General features: G+C 44.4%; 1 protein-coding gene across 5 annotated transcripts in view; it reads right to left on the bottom strand.

The window, feature by feature from the left end:
* Positions 1 to 12155, bottom strand: part of MAP4K3 (mitogen-activated protein kinase kinase kinase kinase 3) — a 317828-nt gene that overhangs the window by 137480 nt on the left and 168193 nt on the right. For all 5 annotated transcript variants that reach the window (XM_088477406.1, XM_088477407.1, XM_088477408.1 and 2 more), the window contains exon 5: positions 10828 to 10883. In XM_088477406.1, the coding sequence (XP_088333532.1) occupies positions 10828 to 10883 (56 nt within the window). The remainder of the gene's footprint in view (positions 1 to 10827; positions 10884 to 12155) is intronic.

Here is a 12155-nt window from a genome sequence, read left to right as displayed (position 1 = left end):
ATTCGCAGACATTCCCACCTCTCTCATAGAAGTAGGATTCCGAACAATTATGTCCTGTGCAAAATTGGCCTCCCCCTGTAGCAAATTCTGGGCGTCCTGTGGTGGTACGCTGCTAGTACCATCAGCTTTCCTCAGCAGCGTGAACTTGGCCTCCAGATGCAATAACTCAGCAGAATACTCCACGTTGACTGTAGCTGGTGAGGGCATCTTTTCCTTGCGGGCCACCTCTGTAGGCTGGGTGGCTGATTCTCTAGCTTGTGTAATAAGCTGTTGCAGGCGGTGCCTTTCAGCATCCACCCGGCGACACTGGTCTTGCCAAAATGGGGTATGGAGTTTCCCCCAATCACATGCTCCTTGAAAAGCGCATTCAAAACTCTCCTCTAGACACTGCAGCTGGTATGCAAGACTCATCTTTGGGCCCGGAGAAATAGTACTCATGCGATAATCGCTAAACGCATTGGCTGGGTCTTCCTGTGCAGATATTAGCTGCTTGATTATCTCACTGCGATTATTGCTGTGGCAGGAGACACCTTGCAGCTGACATTCTTCAATTAGCTCTGCTATACTCATCGTGGGCAATGGATCATCTGGATCTGGTACAACATGCTCACTCTGATCCCGTGGTGCTGACTGGGTTCTCAGCTCAGGTTCCAACTCAAGGAAATTCTCTGGGTGAGTGACCTGAAAGTCTCTAGCAGCAGGCTGATACTGTAATCCAGCCTGGTCCAGCTGGTATAAGCGCTCTGCTTGGCATTCTGCAGCTTCACATTCTGCAACCTCCCAGGCAGCTTCCTTGTCTGCCTCACGTTCCGCTGCTTCCCGTTCTGCAACCTCCCGGGCAGCTTCCCTAGCAGCAGCACGTACCTCTGCTTCCCTGGCTTGGGACTGATGCATTAGCTGCATTTGCTGCAGGAGCAACGCAAAGTCCCTTTTTCCCAAAACTTTGCGGGCGTTTTCCAAGAACTTGTAAAAGGCCATATCGTCACTGGAACTAGCAAAGGTATCCGACCTTTCCCTAGTATCGGTGGTAATGTCCAGTGTCAGAGGATTTCTCCCAACAAAGTTTGCCTCAGCGTTATCCTTTCCAGCATCCTGGCCCTTATCTGCCTCTAGGAGTGCTTGGATCAGCTGATCTTTGCTCTTGTTGGTGCCGACAATCCCTCTGTCTTTACATAGGTCACAAAGCTCATCCTTCTTTAGATGCTTGTACCCAGCAGCCATCTCGGATCTCACTTCTTGCCAAATAAAAATAGAAAAGAAAAACCAAGAGAAGGGGGGGGACAGAAAGTATTTGCAACTGTATGTCCTTTACAATATTATAAGCCTTGAGCGTACTCTCCGGTCAATTAGAATTCTAATCCTATCCAGGATCACACAACTAATTGACTTAAGTTCTTATAAAAATAAAAATGATTATCCCACCGCTTGCCACCAATTTGTCACGAACCCGGGCTGACTCGCAGATACAACAATCTGGATCAGCTGGTTGTGATGCCGGCGCACCGCGGTCACTTACCAAAATACACGGTTCTTCTGCCACCACGCAGACTGTTCTCTGGAGGTCTGCGATCTCCCAACAGATTAATAATAAATCACATTCAAATGAGACACAAATATGTAGCATGGGCCTATCCAGGCACGCAAGTTCAATAAGAATCACGGAGAATATGCTAGATTAAATGTGTTTAATCCAAAAAATATTTCCAAGGCTTAGTTACAAAAATATTAATAAAATGACAAACAGATTATAATGCAAATATTCTCTTACAAAATAAAAGAGAGAAATAATTCAGAGTCCCTAAGACAACTTACACTAAAGTTCTTAGCACTGCTGATGGGGTGGGGGATCTCACCCACAGGAATATCCTGATGCACTCCCAGACCTGACTGTCTGAACCCCAAGGAGTGGACATTGAATGTTGGATGGTATTCTCTTTTTATACATCCCTAATTCTTTGTTCATACTTAACAGGGTCTACCAATCAGGTCAGCAGGGTTTAAGATTAATAGATTTCCAACACAGGGATACCTGGCCAAACTAACAGGGTCCCTGCTTTAAAGATAAGTGATGATATAACTCACTCTTCAACTTCCACCTTCTAGACCTATAATAAATACCAGAATCCTTATCTTAGCCTCTATAATAGTCTTTTGAAGTAGGGCACTGAAGTAACTGGAGGTCTGGTTCTGGGATTATAATATAGGACACTGACTTCAGGGGTCATTAAAAGGGAGAGTTGTTCACACATGGCCTCACACTGTGAGGGATATACATCATTTGGTTACCTGAAAGCCATTCACTTGCTAATTCCAGCCCTTTCTGACCTGCACACCAAATAGCACTGGACATACCATGTTTATACAGTCTATAGAGCTAAAGGACACACAATTATATAACACTCCTCAAATCACAGTACATAGATCATTATCAACCCCTCTTCCTGGAATGCCTATCTTCAAAAGAGGTGGGGTAATGCCTCAGCCCTTCTAGGACACACACAGTTCAATTAAAGGACTTCATAGTACACAAAATATTATTTCTGGCGATTATTCTTGTGATTAATCGTCACACAGGTACGTAGCGGTTTCTTTTGATAATCTTCATTAACAGAAGTAACTCCACAGATTCCACATATGGATATGGTCCACAAAGCCCCAAAAAATAAAGGGACCAAGTAGTCACCAAGAATGGCTAAAACTCCAACTGCCGGTTATCCTGCTTACAGCTATCAGCACTCACAGAGAGCACCTGCACCAAGTATCCAGTACCTGCCGTTTACCGATAACCGGCAGTTGGAGTTTTAGACATTCTTGGTGACTACTTGGTCCCTTTATTTTTTGGGGCTTTGTAGACCATATCCATATGTGGAATCTGTGGAGTTACTTCTGTCAAAGAAGATTATCAAAAGAAACCGCTACGTACCTGTATCACATGTTATCCAAGTAAGCTTACATGTAAGCACTATTTGTTGATATCACGGTGTGGTTTTACCTTCATGCACGTTTAGAATATTCTCTCAAGATTTACTACAATTGTGCATTGGGACTATCATCACCACTCCATTCACTCCTGACACCTGAGGTGTACAACATTTATGACATGAACTGTATGATAAAAGAATTCTCTGTTTTTAATGTTTTTTCATATGGACTGATTGAAATACGTCCGGGGTCTGTGAAAAAGGTTCATTATTTGGAACATCCCATTAGCGCGGACTTGTAAGATCATTTTTATATGTTTATGATTGATTTCTGACCAGCTGCCCCCCAATACCCTTCTCCTATCCCCCCCCTTTTTTTTTAGTTTTTATTCCTTAGTCTGTGTTGGTTTCCTTAATACTCTATTATTGACTATTGCTATACACTATTGTTGTTTATTAAAATCAAGGTAGTTAGTTCATGGTGTCAGTTTTTTGTATGGTATGTGATTTTGACTATCCCTGACTGTCTTAACTACATCTTCTGTCATTGGATTTTGTATATCCAGTCATGATTCAAGCTGGTTTATCTGGATTGATGTGTATGCAATGTACTACACTGCTCAAAAAAATAAAGGGAAGACTAAAATAACACATCCTAGATCTGAATGAATGAAATATTCTTATTAAATACTTTGTTCTTTACATAGTTGAATGTGCTGACACCAAAATCACATAAAAAATTATGATTGGAAATCAAATTTATTAACCCATGGAGGTCTGGTTTTGGAGCCACACTCAAAATTAAAGTGGAAAAACACACTACAGGCTGCTCCAACTTTGATGTAATGTCCTTAAAACAAGTCAAACTGAGGCTCAGTAGTGTGTGTGGCCTCCATGTGCCAGTATGACCTCCCTACAACGCCAGGGCATGCTCCTGATGAGGTGGTGGATGGACTCCTGAGGGATCTCCTTCCAGACCTGGACTAAAGCATCTGCCAACTCCTGGACAGTCTGTGGTGCAACGTGGCGTTGGTGGATGGAGCGAGACATGACGTCCCAGATGTGCTCAATTGGATTCAGGTCTGGGGAACTGGCGGGCCAGTCCATAGCATCAATGCCTTCGTCTTGCAGGAACTGCTCACACACTCGAGCCACATGAGGTCTAGCATTGTCTTGAATTAGGAGGAACCCAGGGCCAACTGCACCAGCATATGGTCTCACAAGGGGTCTGAGGATCTCATCTCGGTACCTAATGGCAGTCAGGCTACCTCTAGCGAGCACATGGAGGGCTGTGCGGCCCCCCAAAGAAATGCCACCCCACACCATTACTGACCCACTGCCAAACCGGTCATGCTGGAGGATGTTGCAGGCAGCAGAACGTTCTCCTTAACGTCTCCAGACTCTGTCACGTCTGTCACATGTGCTCAGTGTGAACCTGCTTTCATCTGTGAAGAGCACAGGACACCAGTGGCGAATTTGCCAATCTTGGTGTTCTCTGGCAAATGCCAAACGTCCTGCACGGTGTTGGGCTGTAAGCACAACCCCTACCCGTGGACGTCGGGCCCTCATACCACCCTCATGGAGTCTGTTTCTGACTGTTTGAGCAGACACATGCACATTTGTGGCCTGCTGGAGGTCATTTTGCAGGGCTCTGGCAGTGCTCCTCCTGTTCCTCCTTGCACAAAGGCGGAGGTAGCGGTCCTGCTGCTGGGTTGCTGCCCTTCTATGGCCTCCTCCACGTCTCCTGATGTACTGGCCTGTCTCTTGGTAGCGCCTCCATGCTCTGGACACTACGCTGACAGACACAGCAAACCTTCTTGCCACAGCTCCCATTGATGTACCATCCTGGATGAGTTGCACTACGTGAGCCACTTGTGTGGGTTGTAGACTCAGTCTCATGCTACCACTAGAGTGAAAGCACCGCCAGCATTCAAAAGTGACCAAAACATCAGCCAAAAAGCATAGGAACTGAGAAGTGGTCTGTGGTCACCACCTGCAGAACCACTCCTTTATTGGGGGTGTCTTGCTAATTGCCTACAATTTCCACCTGTTGTCTATTCCATTTGCACAACAGCATGTGAAATTGTCAATCAATGTTGCTTCCAAAGTGGACAGTTTGATTTCACAGAAGTGTGAATGACTTGGAGTTACATTGTGTTGTTTAAGTATTTTTTTGAGCAGTGTATTTTGTCTAAAAACTTTAATAAACAGATCTTTAACACTTACTACTACTAGTGTATATTTTTGTATTAAATACAGGTTATATTTTAAGTTCAGTGTAAACAAAATAAATACTGCAGATGACTGGGAACGAATTAAGTTTAAAGCAAATATTTTCAAGGTTATTGGCATCTTAAGCAAAAAATATTAAGTGGTTCAAACAGAATGGATTATTGTGAAATATGCATTGTACATACATTGTAACATGTAACATACACACCTATTTCTATACATACCCCCCCTTCCCCAGTGGAGCCTAACCTTAATGGTATCCTATCCGCCGGCATACTAACTACATCCCATTTTGAACATAGCAGAATCTTGATTTTGGTTGAAGACGACAAACGGGGAACTTCAATTTATACTGCCCATGAAATTACCTGTGGCTTTCTATTGGCTGAGACTTATCCACTTATTTAGCTAATAGGTTTTATAAAAATGGTCTCCAAAATAGTTTTTTTTTTTAATGATCAAATTATGTAAATAATACATATTTAATCTGCTTAATTTATGTATGCAGGTTAGTTACTAAAATTCTACTGAACTGGGGTTAAATATATACATTTTTAGAAAGAATTTTTTTTTTTTTTTTAACTATAAAAAAAGAGGATCTATATCTCCAATATGAACAGGCGACACTCATGGTCACATTCGCCACAAATGATTAGAAGTCAACATAGGTCTTTGATCATAGACCTATGTTGTGTTGTAATCAGTGGCGGCAACACAGTCCAAAATTCAAATAGGGGTGCAACACCAAATGCCACCCCAAACGCTGCCAAACATTGCTGGCCGGTACTCACTGGCAGTTGGTGTGGCTCCCCCTATTTGAATTTTGGACTGCGCTGCAGCCTCACCTCTGGTGCCGCTACTGCTTCAAATCATTTGTGTTGAATGTGACCATGAGTGCCGCCTGTTAATATTGGATATTCATTGATGCTTTGACATTTTGGAGGGCACCAGGGCAAGTAAAAGTAATTTGAAGAGTGAAGTGCTGGAGTTTCTTCCTGTGTATAAGTATGTACACACACACACATATAAATATATATACACACACACACACACACATACATATATATATATATATATACACATATACACACACACACACACACATGCTGAAGTGCCAAAAGTCACTTTGAATACTTCATGGAAAGCATTACCACCCACCGTGGAGAGCGCAGTGGCCGACCACTGGTGCTTAATTATCATGACCAGCGGTGTGGCCAGGATTGTCCGTTGGGGATGCAATCTGGAAGCCGGCTGACATTATACCAACAGCCAGCTTCCCGACGTCATATCCCGGCAAGGATGAAATGCCCGGCGTCTAGATGTAGACGCCGTTCATTTCACCGACGCCGGGTGCCGTGAGTGGACAGCCGCGGGGGGGGGGTTAGGTTTAGGGCTCCCGGTGGGGACTTAGGGTTAGGCAGGCCCCACCCGGGAGGTTAGGGTTAGGCTAGGGGGAGGGAGGGTTAGGCACCCCCGGGGGGAGGTTAGGGTTAGGCACCCCCCCTGGGGGACTTAGGTTTAGGCACATGCGGCCGGTGGCATTTCATACCGATTCCGTCCGTTGTATCAGACAAGTGACACTGGCTCAAATCCCATCCACGTTCAATGCAGGAGGTACCAGACACATATCCAGCAGGTCAGTTCAGCACTCTTTAGATATGGGAGCAGAAGAACCACCAGAGTGCCCCTGATAACACTACGACACCAGACACAGCACCTCACTTGGGCTCGTAACATCGCTAATTGGACCCTGGAGGACTGGCAACATGTGGCGTGGTCCGATGAGTTATGGTTCCAGTTGTTTCAGGCTGATGGTAGGGTTCAGGTGTGGCGCAGACCCCATGAGGCTATGGACTCCATTTGTCAACAAAGTACCATGCAAGCTGGTGGTAGTTCTATAATGGTGTGGGATGTGTTCACTTGGCTTGGGTTGGGTCCACCTGAAGACGTCATTGACTGGTTACCGTTAAGTTGCATTGCTTAATGACCATTTGCTACCCTTTATGGACTTCATGTACCTACACAACAATGGAATACTTCAGCAGGATAATGCACTGTGCAATCGGTCCTAAGTTGTCCAGAATTGGTACAATAAGATTCTGGAGAGTTCCGACAAATGTTGTGGCAACCATGTTCGTCCGACATGAACCCAATTGAGCATTTATGGGACCCAAGATACTGCACCTGCAAATATAAGCGAGCTGTGGGAAGCTATCCAGATGGCATAGGTCAACCACCGGGCTAAAGCGGGACCTACACAATATTAGGCATCTATCCCATGACTTTTTGCACTTCAGTATATATATGGGATGGGTACGGGATGCCGGCGCTCTAAATGCTAATGGTCAAATCCCGACGCCAGCATCCCGACAGGGTTAGGATACAGACACCTGTCCTAACCCTCCCTCCCCGGTGCATGAAACTATCCTCCCCCCATAGTGCGTAAACCTAGCCTCCCCGCATCCTAAACCTAACCCTCCCCCCCAGTGCCTAACCCTAACCCTCCCCCCAACCCCTCTACTTACCTTCAAAATAATGGCAGTCGGGATGACGGCGCCGGGATTCTGACCAAAGATTAAATTCTGAAACGTTGAACTACCCCAGCATGGCTACTCGAGTGTTTCTGCTGAAGTTTAAGAACCTTTGAATGCTGCCTTTGCTGCTGTCTCTCTCTCTATATACATTCATACATACTCAGACTCCTGTTACTCTGACGTTTCAGGGCTTTAAAATATGTCCTTTCCTTGGGGATGTATTTTAAAGTGCTGAAACATTGGATTAACAGAGGAGTCTGAACGTGTTTATATGTACTGTGAGTGCCTTCTAATTACTTGATTTGTGATCAGTCACCTTGCTGACAGGTAGAGGGCACCGGGCCAAGCTATCGGTAAAGTTTCAATATTATTTTTTTTTAACTATTTAAGGCATTTGACTACACTTGCAGGTCTTCACAGTCCTGCAAGAAGAGCAGCCAGCAGCAGGTAGTAATCCTAAGGATCGCTAATGACTAACTGCTAGGTGGGAGGGGGAGAGAGAAGGGAGAGACGGGGCTGCTGCAGTACAGATAGCCCAGGCAGGTGGGTGATCCTATTAGAATTACCGATCACATCTGCCCCTTCCCCCACTTCAGTGCCTGTAGCCAGTGTAGAGAAGGGAAGGCGCAGCTTCCCTGAACCCCCTCCCTGAACCCAGGCTGCAGGAAGACTGTATTCCTACAGCCGCAGGTGGGGGTTCTTTTTGTACCCCAGCTGGCAGGAGAAGGTTGGGGGAAAGTTGCAGCAGTAGCTGCTGGAAGCTTACTTTCCAGCAGCCGTTGCAAGAATCTCTGACATGGTTGCATTAGATGCCACCATGTCCGAGATGCCCAGCTGGGCGTGGTGGCATCCAGTGACATGCAGTGAGGTAAATGGCTGGGGAGGCACTGGCTAGTATCAGACACAGATTTACAGATACACAGAGTGCATCCGGAAAGTATTAACAACGCGTCACTTTTTCCACATTTTGTTATGTTACAGCCTTATTCCAAAATGGAATTAATTCATTTTTGTCCTCAAAATTCTACACAATACCCCATAATGACAACGTGTAAAACGTGTTTTTTTTTTTTAGATTTTTGCAAATTTAATAATAAAAAAAACACACTAAGAAATCACATGTACATAAGTATTCACGGCCTTTGCCATGAAGCTAAAAATTGAGCTCAGGTGCATCCTGTTTCCACTGATCATCCTTGAGATGTTCCTACAGCTTAATTGGAGTCCACCTGTGGTAAATTCAGTTGATTGGACATGATTTTGAAAGGCATACACCTGTCTATATAAGGTCCCACACTTGACAGTGCATGTCAGAGCGCAAACCAAGCATGAAGTCCAAGGAATTGTCTGTAGACCTCCGAGATAGGATTGTCTTGAGGCACAAATCTGGGGAAGGGTACAGAAAAATATCTGCAGCTTTGAAGGTCCCAATGAGCACAGTGGCCTCCATCATCGGTAAATGGAAGAAGTTAGGAACCAACAGGACTCTTCCTAGAGTTGGTCGGCCATCCAAACTGAGCGTTCGGGAGAGAAGGGCCCTAGTCAGGGAAGTGACCAAGAACCCTATAGTCACTCTATCATGAGCTACAGCATTCTTCTATGGAGAGAGGAGAGCTTTCCAGAAGGACAACATCTCTGCAGCAATCCACCAATCAGGCCTGTATGGTAGAGTGGCAAGATGGAAGCCACTCCTTAGTAAAAAGCACATGGCAGCCCACCTGGAGTTTGCCAAAATGTACCTGAAGGCTGTCAGACCATGATGAGACAAAGATTGAACTCTTTGGTGTGAATGCCAGGCGTTATGTTTGGAGGAAACCAGGCACCGCTCATCACCAGGCCAATACCATCCCTACAGTGAAGCATGGTGGTGGCAGCATCATGCTGTGGGGATGTTTTTCAGCGGCAGAAACTGGGAGACTAGTCAGGATAGAGGGAAAGATGAATGCAGTAATGTACAGAGACATCCTGGATGAAAACCTGCTCCAGAGCGCTCTTGACCACAGGCTGGGGCAACGGTTCATCTTTCAGCAGGACAACGACCCTAAACACATAGCCAAGATATCAAAGGAGTGGCTTCAGAACAACATCTCTGGAGAGATCTAAAAATGGCTGCGCACCGAAGCTTCCCATCCAACCTGATGGAGCTTGAGAGGTGCTGCAAAGAGGAATGGGCGAAACTGCCCAAAGATAGGTGTGCCAAGCTTGTGGCATCATATTCAAAAAGGCTTGAGGCTGTAATTGCTGCAAAAGGTGCATCAACAAAGTATTGAGCAAATGTTGTGAATACTTATGTACATGTGATTTTTTAGTTGTTTTTTTTTTTAAATTACATTTGCAAAAATCTCCAAAAAAAACTTTTTACACGTTGTCATTATGGGGTATTGTGTGTGGAATTTTGAGGACAAAAATGAATTTATTCCATTTTGGAATAAGGCTGTAACGTATCAAAATGTGGAAAAAGTGAAGCGTAGTGAATACTTTCCAGATGCACTGTATATGACCCTGAGGGTTCATGTGGGCATTATACAAAGGTGAAGCAGTATATAGTGATGGAAATTTGGTGTGTTTTGATCAGGGATGTGCAAAAAAAGGTAGACAGCCTCATCTGACCGCACATCACTGGTGGCATCTGATGTGACCATGCCAGACAACTGGTTAACACGCATCCTATCATGTGACACTATAAATAAACCGTATCCAAATGGCCCATTTGGCTATTGAATATAGCACATTTTAGTGGCAGAATTTGACTTCAGTGTTCCCAGTCCTATATCAACCTTATCGCACAGCACAATAATTTGATATTTGTCATCCCAGCTCTATTCATAGATTATAAAATTCTACTAATCTCTGACGCACAAATTCAATGTGTCTTAAAACTTAATGAAAAACTATAGCAGCTTTCAATGTGTGTCCCTGGTAACTGTTATAGAACTAAATAGATAGTGTGCACAGTACAAGAGGTTAGCAGTGGGATGTTATAGAAGGTTATGCTGCCTCCTCACACAATGACAGGGTACAATTTGCCTTTGCTGTTAAATACTGTGCGTGTATTCTCCAGATTGGATTTCTAAGACAGCAAAACATCCAAGGTTACTTCTGACTCATATAACCCATAACACAACTGACAACTAAAGTACCTGCAGTGTTTCCCGGGAAACATATGCAATCTGCTGTTCTGAGAGGGGCCCAGTTACTGTGGGGGAAAAAAACAGAACATTTATTTTCCATTAGTCCAATAATACAAGGTATGTGATTATATATTGTGCAGAGTTTGGCTGAAATAACTATGCTAATTAAACATGCAAACCGTTTTTTCAATGTCTTTTCAAAACAAAACTACTCCAGAACATAGTCATTTAGGATGGAACATGGGTTTAAATCTAAACAACTAAATCCATATTTACTTAGCCCTGCTGCTGAGTCCTCCACAGCAACAAACTGCTAAGTACTACTTTTTCTACTATAGTTCATAATTGTGGAAGATTACAGTGTTTGTAGCGCGCACTACACCTACACAGGAGCAAAGAGCATAGGTGATCCCCTTAGCAACGTAAATCTGAAACTACATAGCTTCAAAAGCTCAGTACTTTTTATTATAGCAAAACTGGTTAGCATAGTTATCACTGGCGCTGATTATTCACTCGAAAATCACTTGCTACTGACTACCTAACACCACTAAGACAGATAATCACTCTGCCGTCTGTATGGTGTTCTATAGAAAAGACCGTTACTAAAAGAAATACATATACAAACTATCGGGTTTTTATTAAACAATGCAGCTCCAATATGAACAGGAGAGAATTACGGCCATCCCAAACACCAAGCCCATTTATGTGTCTGCCTTCAAGCAAAAGGACCCATATTTCATATCAGAGGAAGCAACAGTTTTCTGTTTTGGATGCCAGACATTCAACATTACAAGCCAAACACATTTCTGGAGTGCAACCGCCTTTAAAACATACATTTCTAAAAGTAACAGATGGGTACTTAAACCGTCAGTAACTTCCCTGTCCTTACTTTTTGGTAGTTTGTTCGCAGGCTTTTTCTGGGTATGCAGGAAGGGTTGCTATAATGGGATGTAGTTATGCCGATGCCGCTGATCTCAATACCGACAGTGAGATCCCGACAAGGGACTTAAAATAGGCATCAAATACTGACGCCCATCATAATCCTGACTGCGGAAAACGCCGACCTGAACGAGATAATTCCGGTGCACCTTTAGTGGCTGGAGGGTGAGGTTTATGGAGCGTAGTGGGGTTAAGGTTAGGTTTGGGTGGGGGGAGGGGGATGATAGGGTTAGGCACCCCTAGGGGGAAGGGTTAGGTTTAGGCACGAAGGGGGGGAGGGGAGTTAGGTATAGGCACTAACGGGGAGGGTTAGGGTGCGGGGTGGAGAGGGTTAGGTTTAGGCTACAAGAAGGGAAGGTTAGGGTGTGAAAGGGGGAGGGTAAGTATACGTACCCGAC

Source organism: Taudactylus pleione, unplaced genomic scaffold (assembly GCF_031769625.1).
Source record: "Taudactylus pleione unplaced genomic scaffold, aTauple2 ptg000201l, whole genome shotgun sequence".
Classification (NCBI taxonomy): domain Eukaryota; kingdom Metazoa; phylum Chordata; class Amphibia; order Anura; family Myobatrachidae; genus Taudactylus; species Taudactylus pleione.
Note: the sequence above shows the minus strand (reverse complement) of the source record. Positions and strands in the feature narration are given on the sequence as shown.